The following is a 21517-nucleotide window of genomic DNA, read 5'->3' on the forward strand; positions in this document are numbered from 1 at the left end:
TCAGTCAGTTTAGGAACAGTAGCAGATCCTGTCCATTGTTTTTAAATTATGGTAGTCCCACTTAAATTACTGCTTTGGTTAACATTTCCATCCCATGCTTTGCTAAGTTAAAATAAAAAAAGATATCCTATCCTGTATCTGCTTGTTCTTTGTCTTCATTCATGCTGTACTGTGCCCAAACCTTCAATTCAACATTATTTTCATATACGGTTAGTTTGTAAACCCGCTTGGAACTTTGAGACGATACGGAAAGTAGCACCCGCCCTCACCGTGACGTAGTGGGATTTGATTGGTTGAGAACGCAGGGGATTGAACGTGAATTGGCAATCGATCACTGTCAATCATGGTAGAGGCGTGTCCTTACCGTTTGGTTAGGGAAAGCACAGACAGCTCTCGCAGTTCATACAAGTGTCACCCGGCCCGGTCTCTTCCTTACATCAACTGTTAAAAATAAAAGCTAACGGTGGGCAGACGACGGGCTGCAGGTGAAATGGATGAACCGTCCGAACAAATGAGGCCCCTTTTAAGAACAGTAAGTACCCGCACAGCACAGTTAACCGTTAGCCCACCATTATTTTTGTGTGGCTCTTTGTCCGTGTTTGCCCCTTGTTTGCCAAGCAGCCGCAGAAGTAGCCTGCTAGTGATGCTTGGGAGTCAGATTCAGAGGCACCATCCGGCGGCTGCTATTGTTAGCCGGCTTTCTACTTCTGACACGTGGCATGGGTATAAGTTGTGTTCGGGTCTCATGTCAAAGTCGGCGAAAGTGTTTATTCAAACATATTTTCTTTTATAGTAATGTGTTTCTCTGACCAGTTTATAATTTTGTTTAAGTTTATCTATTCATTTGTTTTCATATAGTACTTGCTAACGTTAATGAAACAGCCGGGCACGAGCAAAGTCAAGCCTGTTCAGTGACGTTATTAACGGTAGTTGAATGAATATATGCCCCGTTTGCTGCCAAGTCTGGACAACAGTGTTTGTCTACGCACTTGAACTAAAACGTACACATAACTAGCACTCATAAGCATTTAGTGGTCCATGGCTTTGTACCAGCTTTCTAGCATTTCCCCTCACGTTCAACAGGTCTACCCGTCCGTTACTTGAATATATGTGCCCTAGTTATTTAGTGTGTAAGATCTGCTGGTACATTTACAGACATAAAAGGCTCATTTGCATATCAAATGCGCCCAAAATAGATCAGCCTACCTCTGTGACATTTCATTACAAGTCAGGAAATGTTGTTAATTCTACTGTGGAAGTCTGTGCCACGAAACAGACATGAAACTGGAATTGTTTTGCACAATATCAGACATGTGAGTTACAGTAGAGCTTACATCTACCAAACTGTCTTCAATGTGATATTTTAACGAAGTTGTGGGTGATGGTAGAGACCCACATCCTGTCTGTTGGGTGTAATTGTACAGTCACTGGTGCGATGATGAGCATCAAACACACAGGAGTGTTGACAAGCCCAAAAAATAAACTAGTTTCAAAGCTAAGTTCTAAATGCATGCTGACTGTCTGACATCAATGCTGGTGTAGGGTTGTCCACTAGTGTGTGTGTGTGTGTGTGTGTGTGTGTGTGAACATGTGCATGTGCATGTGTCTGAGGAAACTTGACTTGATTCACTGACACAGGACTTTTAAGGCAAACCTTCAACTGCTTGACGCCTAATGAAGTCTCTTGGCACATTAACTGTTCACCCAACAAAACGCACATCCCAAAGAACATATCTTTTTGTTAAACTTTGAGTTAGGCATTCAGCTAGTGTGTGTGTGTGTGTGTGTGTGTGTGTGTGTGTGCATTCTAAAAACCCATGAATCTGGTTTCAACAAGAAATTCTTGTTATTTACCAGCTTGCTGGTTGACCAATGTTATTGTTAGGAGTCATTTTGAAAGTGAAACATTGCCGTCATTGGCCTTTAGAAATGGACTTGAACAGTGAGAACCTCATCTAAACTACAATAAATGCTTAGCCATTGTTTAGTTTTGTCCCAACTTCTGTTTAGAGTCGTACCAAGAATAAACTCATACCATACAATGAGTGGTTGTTTTTCTGTTGCCTTTATGCCACCAATTACCATCTTAGGCTTTGTTTGTGGCATTTATAGAAGGCTACTTAAAGAGCTTTGGTTTTGACCTCAGTGTTAGAGATGAACTTCCTTCTACACCTGGCGTGTTTTGCATGTTTAGCCTTTACTATGAGTACTTAGTGGCCAAAGATTAGGCCTGTACACAGTCAAATGGACTTGCTGGTTTCAAAAGTATTCTAGGTTGGCTGTGGAGACACTGAAGATCTAAAGAAACTGAAAGAAAACCAAAGGATTGTAATAGCAGTTTTATAGTTCGGACCACCAGGTTTCCCTTAAAGCATCCCTTTTCTTTGCGTTTGCTCGGTGTCATGTCTTGTTTATTACGCGCACACTTTCTGTCACTGACACCCTGAACTCTGTTAATTGACTTAACTAATTTCGTTCTACAGTGTGAGCGTTCGTTGAATTTTACTTTACGTGTTTGCCAACTTGCCAGGAGAAGAGGGATTTGTGCGTCTGCTGTTCCCCCTAGTGAAAGAAGGTTTTAGTCCAGGCTCCATGAGCTGGACTATTATTGGCTCAGCACTTACTGCCAGGGTTAGTGAGTGTTTTATGAAGCTTACTAACTGTATGACATTGCTTAATGGGTAATTACACAGAATGAGCCTCTTTGCCAGTCTGGTGGTGCTGTGTTCTGTTCAGCTATACTATTAAGATAATACGCAAACAAAAATGAATTCCTACTGTACCCAGGATAATTGGTGTACACAACAGAGACCCTGTTTGATAATATATAGCACCCAATCTACTTTCTGTGAGAATGAAATGTAGTCTACTTTCAGAAAGTAGGATGCAATCAAGCAGTAAAACAGGCCACACGTTTTTAAACACTTTTTGGGGGCAACGATTAATGAAGTTCACTACATAAATTAGAAATTGACAGTTATGTGTATCATTGTCCTGTAGTTTGTTTTGGACTCTGTAAAAGTAGTATTTAATTTTTGCTTGCCACACAAAGGAAACATAGTTGGTAAGCTTTTCTCAGTTCTCTGTGCCTCACCGTGACACATTTCAATGCATTTATACTTCCAAGAAGCTGTGGAGGTAGGGAAAGTGTCCTTCATTACCTTCAGCCAACCACATTTCTACTTGTCTAGCCTCTAGATTAACTAGGAGTAACAGAACAATACACTAAATGTAAAAAAAAATGTTTTAATGTAAAAGTCAAAGAAAGAATGTAAAAGCAGACCAATGGCCTTAAAATTGTACTAATCAACATGGCAGTATGCCTTTGTCTACCATGTGTACAGAGAGGATTTGATTCATACAATTAAGCAAAACTTCACAACCCCAACATGCTGCTAAGTGTGGTCTGAGTCTTGATGGTAGCATATAGGCCTAATGAGAGCTTGGTATTCTGTTAGGTGGGGATATAGGTTTAACCTGGGATGGATAATGGATCTGAAACATTGAGCAGTTAATCTTTGTACCCGAAGCCTCTTTCTTGTGTGTAAATACTGGGAGGTGCACATGCAACCCTGTGCCACAAACATCTTTCCGTAATAACTTACGAGAAGCTTCTAAAATGTGCGGATTTGCAGTTTTTTCTTTCTTCTATGATGGTGACCTGAATATTCTGCTGATCACCATCGCCTTTATACAGATCAATTATAAGATCGCTTCCTGAACATATGTCAACATTAGCAGGTGGATTTATTAGTATTCACACCACAAACAAACCGCACAGAGTCCCGCCTCTTCAAGCGGTCTCCGTTCGGTTGTTAGGTCCGCACCAGGTTTTCGATTGAGCCAAACGAATCACACTAACCGGGCAAACAAACCTGAGTTTGTTTTATCCGAACCAAACAGGTTAGGTGTGAAAGCACCCCTACTCTTTCTCTAGCCCTCCTTTTTTCATTCTTTATACACAAATATTTCTTCACTTTTCATGTGAACAACACGGTGCAACATTATAAAAGACTTGCAGGAGCGGCTGTCTGAAAAAGTTGACCCCTCGTAATTTGAATGCCCCTTTGACTTGGATAGGAATGTTCTTGAAAACTGCATTTTAACTTCAGTATTTTGTTCATACTGGAGATGAAGAAAGGCTGTTAAAATCCCGTCCACAGCTTCCCGCCACTACAAATCCACATGACATTCTCTACACATACTATCCGTCACAATACCAAATGTTAGAGAAAACTGTGCTGCAGGCTGTATTTTCATAATGCAGAACTACTCAACATATATTGAAATTGCTTGATTTTAATGTAAGCCTAATGTAACTGACCATATAGAGCCATGAACAGAAAGATACAATGTTTGCCCAGAAACCTGAATTTTAATTACAATTTTCCACAGACTACATTCAGTTTTCCAGTAACAAAACTACAAATATGGCTCTGTTTTTCTCTTCTCATCTGGATGCATGTGGTCGTCGGTGGCATGCCTGTGCACAGGATGTAACGTACAGTACAGCTTTGTACCACCAGCATACTAACGTTGCACATCATTACACTGCTGCCTCTTATTGTGACTCTAATTGAGATTTAATCCTGACCCTAACTAACAGCTCATGCAAAGCTATTCAGAGAGCAGCTGTAGTTTCACGTTGGTTGTACTGGTCAGGTCTGTGTCTAAATGTGTTTAATGCTAGGAATAAGAGTTATAAGTTATTGATATTTTTTTAATTATCCGTTTGTCGGAATACAATACTGTCATTTATTAAGAAAAAATACCAAACGTTAGATGGTTCCACATTTTTCAATGTGGATTTGCTGTTTTTCCTTGTCTTACATTACAATAAACTGTATCATTTGGGGTTTTGGACTGCTGGTTTGGCAAACAAGCAATTTGAAGACATCACCCCGGCTCTTAGAACTTGACTTGGCCTTTTCTTCTAGCGCTTTATCGACTAAACAATACATTCTGAAAGAAAAGAAATCTGTCCGGTAAATCAACAATAAAAATAATTTTATGAAGTTAAAGCTCTACATTCTTATTTTCAGTCAGTTTTCTTAAACATTTTACTTGAAAATAAATGTTTTGCTGCATGATTCTAGTGCATATGGTCTTACTTTTTGTTCAGTCCTAAGATCAGCTCAGCGACGGTTCAGCCTTTAGATGGCACTCTTTCTATTTACTTTCATTTATACTTTGTATTCATTGCCAGGGGGTATCTTTAGGTTTGGTCACCTTTGCCTTTTATTGTTTTGTGTTTAGTGTACTTGGAACTGACTGGCGCGGTTAACAGATGCATCATTAAAGCTAAGAGTGTCTATGGACTGGAATAAGATCCACAATGTTCAATAAACAAATATCTGCTGCTTAGGTTTCAGGAATAGGGTCTTTTTGCCCTACTCGTGTAACAATTTTGTTGTGGACATGAAACAAATGAGCCATAGTTCTTTGTAAAATTACAGGTTGTTGAAAGACATGTCCAACCTTCAGGCTATGAAAATGATTGTGAATGTCAAAGGTACGGAGGCATTTTAAATGTAATGAATATACCGCTATCTGTCCTTTTTCAATTCATAGCACCCTCTGAGGAATGTCTAGCTCACACGTGTGCTTGTTTCTATTTATCTTTGTTGGGGGTGGGTCTTCATTTGTGACCTGAATACCTCAGTGGGTGAGCATTTGAATGTCCTCCAAGTGTGTGTGTGTGTGTGTCCTCCTTGTGGTTTTGTGAATGCATGCATTTTTAAGCTCTTGGCTGGTCGAATAAAATATTCATGGTGGGATTGGCTCCTGAGCCAAGAGCGGGCTGACAGGGTAGAGCAGGGCACTGTGTGTTCAGAAGCAGCTTGCTCCCTCTCTCTCCTCTCTCTGTATAAAGAGATGAGCAAAGGAAGGGACAACAGACAAGTGCGACGGTGTCTCTGTTAGCGCTTAGCTCACACACACCTTCTACAACTGAGATAGCCATCGTAAAGGAGGAACTGGCTGACGTCCCTGCTGCCTTTTGCTTTGCGGATGTTTTAGTCTAAATGGATGATCAGAGCGAAGGGGAGCATGTGCTTACGGTACGTCTGGTCCTGTGTGTGTGTGTGTGTGTGTGCGTGTGTGTTTGTCTGTTCTACACTTGAACAGGATCCAGTGGCTCTGTGTGTAGCATTATTGGTATGTTTGTATTGGTTTGTCCTCTTGTGTTTCTATACGGTGGAGTGGAGTAGTCAGTGCTAATGAATGTGGCAGGTGGTCAGTACAGAGAAGCTGTTGCCTCATCGGAGACGTGCCTCTTGAAATGGAAACGTTTCCTTTCTACTCTTTAATCGCCTCAAAGAACAGGAAGGAGAGGAAACCGACAGACAGTTATGGCTGCTTAAAGGAGCGGGACAAGGAGAACAGGAAGGAAGAGAGGAGAAAGACGAGTGGTGTTAGGGAGAGGAGGGGGGAAAATGGGTCTGCCAAGGTGTCTGAATACAAACAAGGTGCATGCTGTCTATGGAGATGATGTTTATTGACCTGAAGTGAAATGAAATGGAATGCTTGTTTCCATTCAGTCGAGCTAAAATTACAAAGTGCAAAAATGACTATGCCGAGAGCGGCAGCAACGCACAAGAAGGGACTGTTGGAATCAAGAAGGAAAATATTTGTGAGGCAGAGAGAGGGGATGGTTTCCATCTTTGTGTTTGTGTGTATTTTTGTCTGCAAAGTCTGTGCATGTTTGGGAGTATTGATTACATCCAACAGAGACTATGATTAGTATCTATTTGTTTTCCAATGTTTCTGCCAAATGAGATATTTTCCCAGCTGTTTAAACTACAAGATTAAACTACATCTTCACTCAGGAGACATTAGATACAGGTCACAAGCTTCTGACCACCTCCGCCTTCTTAGTTTTGCTCTGTTCAAATGTGGTGTGGCTCCAGAGAGGTAAATCATTTAATGACTAGTCAGCAAAATATAGCTGCCTAATCAGATTATATCATTATTTAGGACCGCATAATATATAGTTTATTTTATCATCGCAAAAATGCTATATTGCAGGTAGTTACTAGTGCCTTTTGTGTTCAGTTCAATGTTTTATTCGTTCAATACATTTATTATTATTATTTTTTCATTCAACAAAAGATGTGTTTTATCATACCGAAAACGGAAAAACACGCAGAACTAAGTAAACTTATGTACATATGTTTATGTATTGCAGGTAATATCTTTATTGTGATATTCAACAACATTATTGCATATTTTCCTCATATCAGCAGCCCTAATTATTATCTCTTACTCAGAACATGCTAAGCACCATGGATGTTCGTGCCTTCCTGAAAAGATGTTTGGCAAATTATGCAATACATCTTCATATATTACAATGTACATAATTTGGTTAGGACCCATCGATAATCTCTCAAATCTCTGTATCTATTATCTTTCTGTTTTCAGACATTTAATTGGTTACACAATTGAACATAAATTGGCAGTAAATGCTGGTCAATATTCTCATCTGCAGTTAGCAATTGTGCATTTTTGGCAGTGTGAGACTGAGATGTTCAGTAATCTGGTTGGCTGAAGAGGTGTCTGCTGCTGTGTGGTTAAAATCACTGGTACACAAACATACTAACAGAAGTGAAGTTAGCGTACATGTTGGTAATGAAAAAGAAAATGACTTTAAAGTAAAAAAGAAAATCTTTTGCTTTTTATTTATCAATTAATCATTTGAGTCAAAAATGGACTATTCAATTGTGAGGACATGTTTTTATTTATCTTATGTGATATCAAAACTAATGTTTTAAACAGTTAGTTGTACAAAAGCAGCATTTAAACGTGCCACTTTCAAGTTGTTTAATTTTTCACTTTTTTTTTGTGACACTTATGGACAAAAAGATTGAACGTTATAAACCTAGCCTAACCTGGCAATTATTTAATACGATAAATTGTACAATTATTTAATACGATAAACTCTAGCCCCATCAAAGAGATGCGTTCATATGTTCCAATCAGATATAAAGATAATCTTGATGTATGGATACATAAACAGAACAAGCCGATCTTGCACTTCAACATGCCTACTTAACATGGATCATATCACAACCTTCATGCTGTACTTGAGAAATCCTTGTATAAAGTTCAATGTTGAGTTCAGAGTTTTTCCCCTTGCTATTGTATGGACACATGGTAAGCTTTGTGTTTACTGTTAAAGGTTCATGTAAATCATAAATCCCCACCCCTGCATAATACCTGATTCTACCACCTAAGCTGCTGTAAAAGCCAGACAAAAATTCTCATATACAGACACTTAAAGTAAGGATTTTACCAGCCACTTATCCTTCATGTATACAACATAGAAACCACATTAGATGGTGGAAGATTTGTATTTTTTTTTTAATTAATATATTTTTATTTTAGTATTTACCACACAATAGGTTTCAAATCAAATTTATTTGTATAGCCCAATATCGCAAATGATACATTTGTCTCAGTGTGCTTTACAGACTGTACAGGTTACGACACCCTCTGTCCTTAGACCCTCGCATCGCACAAGGAAAAGCTTCCTAAAAGAAACTCCATAATTAAAGGGGGAGAAATGGAAGAAACCTCAGGGAGAGCAACTGAGGAGGGATCCCTCTCCCAGGACGGACAGACGTGCAATACAGGATAAACAACACAGTACAAATTTGTTTTTGTCTTTCATTTTATCATCCGCACTAGACTGTTGAATGGAATTTTAAATTCAGATTGCTGACTGTTTTAAAACTGCAACAGATCAAACTTATAGGACGCCATCACTTCATTGGTTTCCCCTTTAGTACTCTGTGTCTGCTCAAAACAACACAATTTAACAAATAACACCAGTATTGTTATCACCTTTACAGTTTATTTTTGCAGTTTGTCATTGGTATGTTTTGGTGGTAAAGTGCTCTCTGTAGAAAAAGCTAACTCTAAACCTTTACAGCGACATTTCAAGTCTGTACGCAGTCAATGTTTTATGACCAAAATACTTTATTTTGGCATAAAACTAGGAACAACTGGGGTTATTTTGAACCACTTGGAATCTTATTGCACTTCATATTGTTGTTTGCTGACTGGATCTGGTTGGGAGCAGATACGTTAGAGTTATTGTAAAAATTACATAACGTGATAAACTAAAAGGAAACCACATTCCCACAAGACACCCATGTAAGAAAGAATAAAGGCCGAGGGGGCAGCATTAGAGAACAGAAAGATGAGAAATGACACTTTATGGTTGGATTGTGTTGGCACTTGGCAGGTTGCTTGCTCATGTTGCCTACCTCTCTTTGATTGTTATTTGGAACCCACTCTCTACTTGTCCACATTTGTCCCCTCTGAAATGTTTTGCTTGAGCAAAGCCAGGCTTATCCCGCACCATACTTCATGCATTTGTTTTTCAGTTCTTCTAGACTAGAGGTGACATTATGTTCCCTCGTAACTTGGATGGACTTCTGATCCAAATTCCCCACCGTGCTAGACATATGTTTGTCAGTTGTAGGTGGCGCAGAATGTGGTGCATCCCATGAGTACTGTTCCTGTCATGTGGCAGCACATGTCTCAGTGGACACCGTCAGGCCAGGAAACGCTGTGCTTACATTTATTACCACATAGTTTTTATATTAAGCTTATATCACATCTACATTTTAAGTCAATGTTGCCATCTATGTTTGTATCTTGATCACTATCTGGCATTTATTGTGCAGTCCAATTTCTGTTGTATTAATCCAGATCTTCTAATTTCACCTTCAGCTTTGCTTATCCCTCACTAGTATCAGACAGGTTTGGTGACATATTAAGAACAAACATTAAAGGATCGTAATAGTCATTACTTACACAATTTACATTAATTACACAAATTATCTCTCTGGATCCACAAAGGAAAGTCTGGCTTTCTTTACTGTGTAGATGTAGCCAGAGAGTCAGATCTGCCTTCTCTCAACGTCATCTATTGATGTCACTATTTAGTAGCTTTACTTAGTCTGCAGGCAATTTGTCTGCCCTCCAAACCTCCAAACCCAGCTTCCCACTGGCACTGCTCCTGTAGTCCAACCACAGCTGTGCTTTGTAGGCATAATAGCCAATTTCCTCCCTGGCCTGGGGACTGCGGGTGATGGACGGGGGTTTATTTTGGACAAAGCTATGCGACTATGTGGTTGCATCATGTGTTCTTAAATTGTACCAAGCAATGTGGGGTCGAGGGCACAACAGACTTTAACATGTGCATATACTTCACTAAACAGGCACGACAACAACATGCATATAGAATACATGATATGGTGCGTGAACTGGTGTTTATACAGTAAAATGAACAGATTTGTGTAAGTGGTATTTTAAGAAGCTTAAGAATAAGACGATACTCATGAAGAAGAAATAGTTTCAAACCACCTTTGTGCGCCCAACTTGTAAACATTGGTTCATGTGATATGGGAAATTAGAACTGTGGCCAGTGGCAAAACTGGTTAAAAAAAAACTGTCTTTATATATTGATTTAAAATGTGTTACAAGACTGTTCATCTTTTTAAATCTTTGTTTTGTGCATCAAATTTAAGTACAAATGTTTGTACTTTGGTAATCTCTAATGTATTAGCGAATTGGCTGATGGATCAAAATGTTAGCTTCCTGTGCTGAAGATTGCAACTTAACACCCAGTACCCGTCCTTCACAAATGACCATGAGGAACCAGTCCAGTTTTAGTCACCCGTGGTCAGTTTTACTCACCGTGGGGGGAGGAACTCCAGTTACTAGAGATAGATTAATGTCTTGCTGCTCTTCTCCCTGCAGCTGAATTCCTGTCAGAGAGTAACACGGCTCATTATCATGCAAATCCACTAGCAATTGAGAAACACAGGCACAATCACAGATGGTATCATTCACTGTAGGTGCGGTTCTAACAGGAAAATGATTATGGTAATATATGTGTGGAAATCTAAATGTCATTGAAGGCATATTCATAGTAGTAAGGCAGTAATGAAACAGGGAAAGCAGGAGAAAGACGTAGAGTACATGCTTTCTATCAGAATGAACCTTCAGTGCGGTAGAGGTGACGGGCATGTCATCCGCGTATCACGTATCCTTTCATGTGACTGTCATCGTCACTTTTGTTTCCACACCCTCCTGCTTGGCAGCAGTGCCTGTCTGTGATTGGTTGAAGGGACATAAATGATCATCCAATCATGCAATTGTGTTGCATGAAAGGGTTTGTACACAAGACAGGAAAACAGCATTTGTAGTTGTTGCCATGTGGTGTCTGAAAAAATGTTATATGACCTATGTAAAAGACTGAATGTTAGATATTAAAGAATTCTTAGAATAAATATATTTTTAGTTTCATGAACAGTATTAGGCAACATGTTCTAGAAACATAAGCTGTCCAAATAATGTCTAAAATAATCTGCAAAATACCCCTTATTCAGGCCGATCGGCATGGCTTTCAAATCCACCTTTAGCTAAATGTCACCCTGTGGTGTTTATAGTCCCTTTACAAATGTGTGTCTAAAATAAGCGTTTCCTTCCTGGTCCCAATACATCATGCTTGCTGATCACGGGGCCAAGCTGGCCTGACTTTCAATTGATTCGCACTGTGTGGTCTCTTGTGGTGGTCTTGAAAAACAGCTGGAAGTATTAACCTTATGAGAGGTGTGAAATTCAAATTTTTAACAAAGATGGGACTGACAACCTGGTAACAGTATTGGTATCAGTTGCTGTATTCTGGTGGTGGACCCACAGGGACTTCTCCAAGCACATTTAGTTCTGTTTTGGCCACACATGCAACAGTAATTTGAGATTGTGTCTCTGTGGCTGCTTCGAGTGAGTGAGTGAGTGAGTGAGTGAGTGAGTGAGTGAGTGATTTGATAACTAATATTAGTTATATGCACCTTTTCTGTCTCTAATTGGATCTTCCTATCTGTTGATGTTTCCATGATGTTGATATCAGGCTAATTATTTTCACTAAGGTCATATCTTCTTTTTTTTTAAGGAGTGGAGCCAGCCTCTTGACGTTGCTATGAAACTCGACCTTTTATGGCGTGGACCATAACAATGAATATATTTTCCAATACACTAATTAGTTTGTGATAAATAGCACATTTATAACCCCTCATAAAGCTCCAAAGATACCTTGCTGCATCATACAGTATTATAAGCTGTTAAAGAACACCATCAGAGGCTATTGGAAAATCTTTAGTCTGATGAAGTCAGGGTCCTTAACTTGCCCTGTTAGTTCCCAATGTTCTTCTTCTACTTCTTACTGCCACATTAAGAGATCTTATATCTGCCATTCCTGTTCATCAACCCACACAGCAAACGTACCAACTTTGATATATATTCCTTTGTCTTTTGGAGTTCTTAAAAGTGGAACTAAAGCTGAATTTAAATATATTCTCAGTCTGTCTTGTTTCTAACTTTGTGCTCCATGATAGTAGTGAGACGTCTTATTGAATGTCTGTTGTTTCTGTTATTATTCTCAAATGCAAGTCAGAAATGCTTTCAATGTGTTGTCTTTCCTGATCTTTGTCGTCCACTGGTATCTCCCTAACACTTCAAGGGGAGGCACTTTTAGTGTCCAGTGAGCTCTATTAATATGTCTCCGCTTCAATTACCCACCTTTTTGTTTTTCAATTGTATACAAAACTACATACACTGGTAAAACAATCAAGGGGGAATTTGTAATTCAAACATCAATTTTCATATGATACTCATGTATTTAAATATATTTCTTCTCTCAACATCTCTTTTCCTCTCTCCTGTTCTCAGGGTCTCGATGAGGAGGCACTAGTTGACCATGGGAAGAGCAGCTTCACCACTCACACAAACTATGAAAAGGAAGATTTGGATAGTAAGTTTGAAGCCACACAGACATAAAATATTTTTCATATGCTTTTTTTAATTGATGGAAAGGGAAGGTTCCTAAGCCAGCACACATTAAGTAGAAATGCTTGTTAGTTAGACAGATTGTTTTGCCTTTTCCATTTCTGTTAAACAAATGCTTTATTTAATTCCATTCATTATAAAAATATTTAAATATGTTTGTAGACTTTCATTGGATGAAACGATTAATATACTAAAAATAATTGAAAAGATCAGAAGGTGTATTGAAAAAAATATTGAATATCGCTTCATTATTTTTTGTGATACTCTCAGCTCTCAAAAAACCTATCAATATTTAATTCAAAGTTTACATTACAAAAAATCATTAGCAATGTTATGTGCCCTTACAAAGTAGTGCGGTGATGTCGAATGTTTCATGGACTGTGATAAATGCAAATGCTCTGATTGTGTAAAGAAGTAAACCTTTTTAACATATTTTATGCATTTAGTGGCATTTTCTTTATACTGACAGTTTTTTAGTTTTCCTAAAATTAGATTTTACAAATCTCAATATATCCCCTTACTTACAGTATCACAATATATTGAACCGTAACCCCTGTATCATGATGCGTATCGTATCGGCAGATTCTTGCCAGTACACAGCCCTGTTGGATGGACTGTAACATCTAATGAAGTGTCAATGAAGCAGCACTAAAAGTGTTATTACCACCATGTTATCTCCCTCTGTCCTCTCCTTTAGCACACTGCTTTTTCTTTATGTGGGTCTACAGCACTTCATATCCTCCCTCCTCTATTAAATAGTATCTCCATTTATCCCATTCTCTCCTTTTTGTCACACGCATGGAGCCCTCTGCTCTCTGAGCGTAGCTGTTTATTTTCCATCCTCCTTCATCTCCTGGTGTCTTTTCTGTCTCTTCCTCTTTCCTTCCTTTGCCGTCTCTGTTTCTCTCCATCTGTTCAGCTCATGTGTGTGTCACTTATGCCTTCATGTGAGGGCTGCATCTTGGTTTCATTCCCCCTGGGTTCCCTTTCAAATCAAAGAAAGATGACTCATCTGTAGAAAATTGAGTATTGGCAGAGAATATAGGGCGAAAATAGGACGTTTGCATTTGAGAACACAGTTCCTGTGTGGCAGTGAAAATCACGAGAAGTAGATAAAAACATTTAGGAGAAAGCAGAGGGTTGAAGAAAGGTTAAACGTTGTACTCTGGTTTCCTTCAAGTAGATTACCTAGAGCACTCGAAACTAAATGCAGAGAAGTTCTGTCGTCTGTGTCAAATATTAGGGTGTCTGTCTTTTACTTCAGTTGTAAATGTCTGACTGAACCCATCAGGCTTTACTGTATACTGTAGATGGTATGTGTTGGAGATGTATATAACTTATATATTTATTTTTATCTGATTTAAACATACAATGTGAAAACAACATGGTTGTACTTTATTTCAATTAAGATGAAATATTTTTCTCTCTTTACCAACTAATTAGTAGTTTGTTTGTTTCATAATACTGAAGATGTAACTGAAATTGTGAACTGTATTCCATCGTTTGCCTAATTTATTAAGAGGAAAAGAGGAAAATGCGTCTGAATTGGTGTTGCACTTTTCTTTTCCCCAGGCCACAGAGCTGTGTACGTAGGCGTCCATGTTCCTCTTGGAAGGGAGAGCAAACGGAGGCATCGCCACCGAGGGCACAAACACCACCGAAAGAAGAAGGAGAGAGACTCTGAGGAGGGGAAGGAAGATGGCAGGGAATCCCCCACTTATGGTTGAAAACACTCCTCTTAAATGTCTTAATGCCCCCCCACAACTTTATCGCTAAATCCCTCTCTCTTCTGATTTCCTATTACAAAGTATTGTTGTATATGTCTACTACTATGACTACTACTTCAACTGTGTTTATTCATACACCCAAAGGGCTGGCCTCAGACATTCAACAGAAACCCTTGCAATCCACAATGGAGAGACCTAGCTTAGACTTGGTGTACCTTTCTATTTATTGGTTAGATTTGACTGGTGCATTTATTTCACAGTACTTCAAACCGATACAATTTTTTTCCCAAAATGGCTATAAAGCTTGTCATGTGATTTGCCGGTCTCTGATGGCTATGTTCATGGACTTTGGAAAATGACATTGAGAGAAACTTCAGCTGTTTCCCATTGCATTCACTTTAAATCTTGCTTGACAACGCTGAGGAGAGTTGAGGGAGACCTGTACAGAAATGTACAGATTGCCAGGTTATATCAACACTCTGCTAAAGCTTTCTGTGTCTGTCCATCCAAACGGCTCTGAATAAAACATTCACCTCTAAAAGGCATTAAAGGCCACTGGGAACACGCCTCTGACACTGATTTGAAGGCTCTGACATTTTCAGTGATGTGTGCCTGCGTTTGTGTTTGAAATTGCTGCGTCACCTCAACTGCAAGACTCATAAGCACCAAAACAAAGCTTTGAACTATGAGGGGTTTTCTACTTCATGACAACACCAAACACAACTCACTGAGGGCATACAACATCACAATTTATAAGACGGATATTCTGAAACGGTATTTTACCTAAAACTTCATCACGTATACCGCTTGAGCAAAGACGCACCCGCTCACAACAAACACAGCTAAATGTACCATCTATAATGTCTATTGGAAAAGAAAAGAAAATTGTCAATCCCATCTTTAGGATCATGCATAGGTGTGGACAGCAGCATCATCAATATGAAGTGTACTCCCACACCAGACCACCACACAGTGTCCCCATGTGTGAACAGAAAATAACTCCTTTTTTCCCCTCCATTCATTCTATTTCTGCCTCGCTGTGGCGTTCAGTCTTATAATGTGCCATATCTATTTCCGTTTTCTCTTTGCTTCCAGATGTCTTGATATTTGCCCTCTAATTCAATCAGTCATTGAAAGAAATGAGCTGGACTGCATTCAGGTTTTAAATATGCTCTTTTGTATACTTTCTCAGCATCAAGCCTGCAGATGTATTCCTCCTTATGTAGTATAATGAAGTTACAGTGATGTAAGGGTCTTTCTGTACCCTACCTCAGAGTAATCTCCCCAGCTTCAGAAGGCATTAGTGCAGTTATACTGGCCAACCACACGCATACTTTCTCAAACGGATCCCAAAGAATTCTGTTTCATCATACTACCATCTCCTTTTATTATGCTCACATTTAATCTACTTTTACGACTAAAACATCCACTTAAGGTGCCCTGTGGATCTTTATTGTAAACGGACAAACGTTATGTTTACATTCAGCACTACACGGCAAAACGCATTGTGTCTCTCCTTGAGGTCTCATAAAACAATTTTTCAAAGCAGAACATTTGAAACATGTTTACCAGCTTGTTCTTCTTCATCCCAACCTTTGCCAAGAAATGCAGCAATTTAAATGTACAGCCACCTGTAGATCGGTGGAAAAGCGAAAGATTGTTTGCAGGGCTGTATCATCATGTCACTCGTGTGCATTTGTGAACAAACAAAACGGGAACCCACTCATAAAAAAAACTGCTCCATAGAGCTATTAGAGGTCAGAAACGGCGTAGGGTACTTAATGATGCCTAATGCCTGGATGAATGTACTGTTGATATTGTTAATATTGTAAATATGACCTTTGGCCTTTGTCCACTCTTTTTGCAGACACACCATCCCAGCGGGTCCAGTTCATCCTGGGTACAGAGGATGATGACCTCGAGCACGTCCCCCATGACCTCTTCACTGAGCTGGACGAACTCTCCTTCAGACATGGCAGTGCCACTGAATGGAAGGAAACTGCCAGGTCAGAAAGCAGCTTAGGGGGCAAACGGCTTGAGTGAAAGCAGAACTCCATAGATCTGTTGGCTTTTTGTACGAATATTAGTTCGTTAGTTATTAGGATTTTCGATGCATCTGTGTAATAGTGTAAATATGTGTAAATAGCTTTGTAGCATACAGTAATCGTAGAATACCATCAGTTAACTGGAAACCATGATTGTTCCCTTACGCATACAAGTAAGTAAACTTTACATCTGTAAAAGTTTGTGCTCTTGGTGTTTATCTACAGATGGTTGAAGTTTGAAGAGGATGTGGAAGATGGCGGGGAGAGGTGGAGTAAACCCTATGTAGCTACGTTGTCACTACACAGCTTATTTGAGCTGCGTAGCTGCATACTCAACGGCACAGTCATGCTAGATATGAGGGCCAACAGTATCGAGGAAATTGCAGGTAAATTGTTCAATGTTGAAATCACTTTTTTTAAGATGCATGACCTATTCACAGAGACGAATAAAGCAAATAAGTATGCATCACTCCAGTAATATGATTTTTAATGGTCCATACATAATTGTTTTCTTACTGTGTGTTTACGTCCCTGCCTTTCTACTATTTAGACATGCTGATAGACAGCATGGTGGCATCAGGCCAGCTGAAGGAGGATTTGCGCGAGAAGGTGCGGGAAGCCATGCTGAAGAAACACCACCACCAGAATGAGAGAAAACTCAGCAATCGCATCCCTCTGGTGCGCTCCATTGCTGACATAGGCAAGAAACATTCTGACCCACTCTTGCTTGAAAGAAACGGTGAGATCCTGCAGCGCACTCGCATTTCTTTTTCCTCCATATTTTCCACAACTGGGGAACTGTTCCTAAAACATCCACTGTTCAAATCCCTCAATGCCATCGTAGAAGGTGGATTGTAAAAGTGAGTAAAATCAAGACAATGATCTGCATTGAAGCAGTCGGCCCCAATAGTGAAAGAGAAATCTGGGTGCTACTGACTGCGCTAACCTGTATGGCTGGCCTGGCTTGGGGTATTGAATTAATGATTGTTTTCACTCCGTAGGGTGACACCCAGGAAATATTGCTTTACCTGCAACCGGAGTCAGCATTGTGTGTTTTTTGACTTGGCATGGCTGCAGTGGTGTTATTGTGTGGTGTGCATTTTAAGATCTTTGGTGCCAGCCTGAGGTTTAAAGAATGAAAGAAATATCACATTCTCCACTTCTGTGCCTGTGGTTCTTGTTGGAGCTTGCATTTTCATATCATTAAACCTAAAACGCAAATGTGAAAGGTCAAAGATATTCTATGTCACATTGATGGTGATGGTAATAATTGAAGTGTGTAAGATGTATGTCTTGTGCCAAATGAGTATGTAGTGTGTAGGATTTATGACTTGTCTGTTGTCTTGTTTGGTAGAGCACATGTTTGCTTACAGTGCACTGACGTCGTGCTAACTCGTCCTCTCCTGCATGCATCTGAACTCTCTTGAGGTTAGGGTTACACCCGACATGTTGTACGCTTTGGTTTGTTTGGAATTGAATGAGACAAGTTTTTTGGCCCTTGCAGACCCTCCTACATGTCTCACTTAATCATTCTTAGTGTCTTCTGCACACAACCATGCTTTTCGCTCATGTTTACGCAAGCACGGTTCTCTCTAACTACACCTCTGCCACGCTCTTGCTGCCCCCACCCCTTCTGGCTGTGTCTCCTCAAGATACCACCTCTGTGATGTACTCCTACTTCATATGTTTTTTTCCTCTCTGCTCCATTCCTTATTCCTTTTCCTCCTTTTGTCTCTCCCTCCTCCTCTCCCCGTTTTCCATTGTCTCCTCTGTTAGGAGAGGGCCTGTCCTCTTCACGTCTCTCTCTCCACAAGCCAGGGGCAACCTCCTCTGTCTCCAACCTCTCCCAGAGACGAGAGTCCAGGGTCTCCATCCTGCTCAACCATCTCCTACCCTCTTCTAACTCCAACACTGGGCACGCCCCAGGGTCCCCGCTCCTCGCCACCACTCAAAATACCCCTGCTGCCTTCCAGCACTCCTCCCAAACCCACGGCGCAGGCCTCGGCCCTCAAGGCATCCCTGAAGTTGTGGTGTCGCCTCCCGAGGATGACGGCCCACCGCACTCTGCAGGAGAAGATGCCTCATCACCAGAGCTCAGCCGTCGAGCGTCCTCGGCATCCCAGGGCTTCGAGCTGCTGCCCTTAGAAGGCAAATATCTGTGTAGCCTGCTAGTGTGAGTCACGGCTTGAACAGAGAACACTAGCACTAGCATGAAAGCTCTGCTCCCTGTTAACTTCCAAATCTGTGGCCATCTCATCAATAACCCACAGCAAGCCTCACTTGCTAATACACTCTTCCCACTGTATTTATCCACTAAGTTTTGACACTGCTCTCCGCCTCATGATTCTTGCTTCTCTCTTTTCATCTATTCCACTAACCTGTTCTTTTCCACTTATCTCTCGCTCTTGCTGCTTTCTAAACTCACTATTCTTCTTTTTGCTATTCAAACTTCTCCCCCTATCAACGCTTTTTCAAGACACTTCTCAGCATCTATGCCTTGCTTGGCCCTGTCCTCATTCACACCTCCTTCATTGTGGTTGCATGGCCGCCTTCCAAAATGTTTTGGTCTGTCTTTCGCTAATACTGCATCATGTGTCTTGTGAGGTTTTATTGCCATGTTTAGCCATCTTCCCACATCTTTCTTCTCAGTCAAGGTGTTTCATCTAATACCTGTTTGAAGGGATGTCCCGATCATGCTTTTGCTACTTATCACAGCCTGAGTCATTAAATCTTGGGTATCTGCTCATACTATTAAAAACTCTGGGCCTTTTTGGTAGGTTTCATATTCATAGTACAATTTATCATAATAAATGATGGATTGAGTTTTTAATCGCTGATACCAACCAGCGTTAATTGCCTTGGTCTCAGATACAGATTGACTCAGGACATCCCTAGCTCTTAAATCCTTATGTCTTTGTGAAAACATTCTGTATGACGCAGAAACTGACATAATGTGCGTTTTATCCCCGGATGACCGGCCCATTTTGTGCTCATACTGACGTCATGCAACTTGTGCTTTTCCCATTGCAACTGTTGGCACCCATGCTCTTCCTCCTCATCAACTCCTAAGAATAAACATTCTTTTACCCGATTAAGAGTAGTGAGGGTAACGGGTGCCAGCAGCACGGCTAAATATAAGCCTGAGAGAGAGCCTGGGTGTATTGGTACTGTATCTACTATCATATTGGCACAGTGACTTTTCTTCCCAAACCAAGCCGTTTCGGTCTATTTTTAGACTGTGTTTGCATTTCAGTGCGTGCGTCTCCCTCTGGGAATGGCTCTATTTCAAAGTGTGGGTCACTACAACAAGCGATCACTTGGTGAGAGCTGAATCTGAAAGGTTGGGGTGGTCTTATTATAGCTGAAGAGCTTCTGTAATTATACCCCCTTCTAGGAAAATATACAGATATTTCCCAAGAAGCAAGTGTCCTGAGATCAGTGTGTGGGTTATTTTCCAGAGGAGGTTTCAAGCCTTAATCATCACAGTTTAATAACACTGTAGGTTGTTAACTGCTCTGTTGAACAACATTGACTTAAAAAGCTAAACCCTCTAGTGTTGGACAGTGAAATGCCCTTAGTGTTTCATTTAGAGTGATTTGGATGAGTAATAACCTGGTTTACAGGTTAATAACCAGCAACAATATGATGCTGGTCAAAGATGCAATGATTATCATGTTTTTGCCTCTTTAAAAAAACCAAAAACGTTATGTAATGCTATTGAGTTGACTGCAAGCTACTTATACATATGTATGCCATGGACCCATTGAGTATGGAGTCATGGTTGAAATACCTGTACACAGGGCATGAAGGGAATCACTGGTAAACTCTCCACATGTTGTTCGAGGCCCTATTTGAGATCTTAGTGTTTCTCTTTGCCCTTTAGTGGCAACTGGGCTACCATTGACAAATGAGCTCTTCTAAACTCATGGTAACCTAGTATCATTACATAATCCCAGTATGTTTACGACTAAGTCTTTGCACAGTATAATGTAAAGAACTAGTTTACCAACAGCAGACTTGGCGCAACACATGCATCCATCCGTACAACTACTATTACCTTTAATACTACTACTTTTTACCTTTTTTTTTTTATCAGAAAGGTCTTACAGCATCCAGCTCGACATAAGAGTCAGAAAATCTGTATAAATTCAGTTATTTTTGATACTGTTTTGCATGTGAATGCTATGACGCCACTGTTTAAAAGGCTAGTATGGGGAGCATTCCGGGGCTTAGCCTTCCTGAATGAAGTGTGGTGGCGAACGCAACCTAAACTAATCCCCCTCTTATTCCAAGAGGCTTTGTCGGGTATGTGAGCAATCATGCTCCTGTTCAGCAGTCACAGCTACCCAGCATCCACTGGGGTTACTCCCGGGTACAGTTCAAGGGTATGGATCACTGGCCATATTGCTTAAGCCTTTAAAAATATATTTTGTTCCACGTTGGCTTGATTACTTCCTGATGGGGAAATGAGAAATGTGTTGATGTAGAAGTGAAAAATTGAAAAAGAAGGAAAACCAGGTAAAAGAAGTGTTACTTCACAATTTCATAGGATAGTATGCAGATGCTATCCCCTTTTTGATTCAAAGACATTACGCCCTCATTTCATTTCCCACTCTCATGTCACCTCAAGTGCTAGCGTTTCCTGTATCTGGTAAGACTCAAATCACATAAGCAATGTTGAAGTATGCAGCCAATTATGTACAGAAATACCAGAGCTTCAACACTTGAAGGTGCTGAAGTCTGAGGAAGGTGAACTGTTAGGCATATCAAACACTTCCCCTCAACTTTAGCTCAAAGCTGACATGATTTCAAGCTATGCAAGACTGACTTAAGCACCAGACTAATGAGCTCAACAGATGGTGAGCAAGTAGGAACAGTGCTTTGTGAAAT

General features: G+C 40.2%; 1 protein-coding gene across 1 annotated transcript in view; it reads left to right on the forward strand.

The window, feature by feature from the left end:
• Positions 1–357: 357 nt before the first annotated feature.
• LOC115016103 (sodium bicarbonate cotransporter 3-like) overlaps positions 358–21517 on the forward strand; it is a 39201-nt gene continuing 18041 nt past the window's right edge. Inside the window, 7 exon segments of the mRNA XM_029443771.1 lie at positions 358–532; positions 12739–12820; positions 14428–14577; positions 16450–16588; positions 16853–17013; positions 17178–17366; positions 18404–18775. Of these exon segments, the coding sequence (XP_029299631.1) occupies positions 491–532; positions 12739–12820; positions 14428–14577; positions 16450–16588; positions 16853–17013; positions 17178–17366; positions 18404–18775 (1135 nt within the window). The 5' untranslated portion in view covers positions 358–490.

The sequence above is a fragment of the Cottoperca gobio genome, chromosome 11 (assembly GCF_900634415.1).
Source record: "Cottoperca gobio chromosome 11, fCotGob3.1, whole genome shotgun sequence".
In the NCBI taxonomy this organism is placed as follows: Eukaryota; Metazoa; Chordata; class Actinopteri; order Perciformes; family Bovichtidae; genus Cottoperca; species Cottoperca gobio.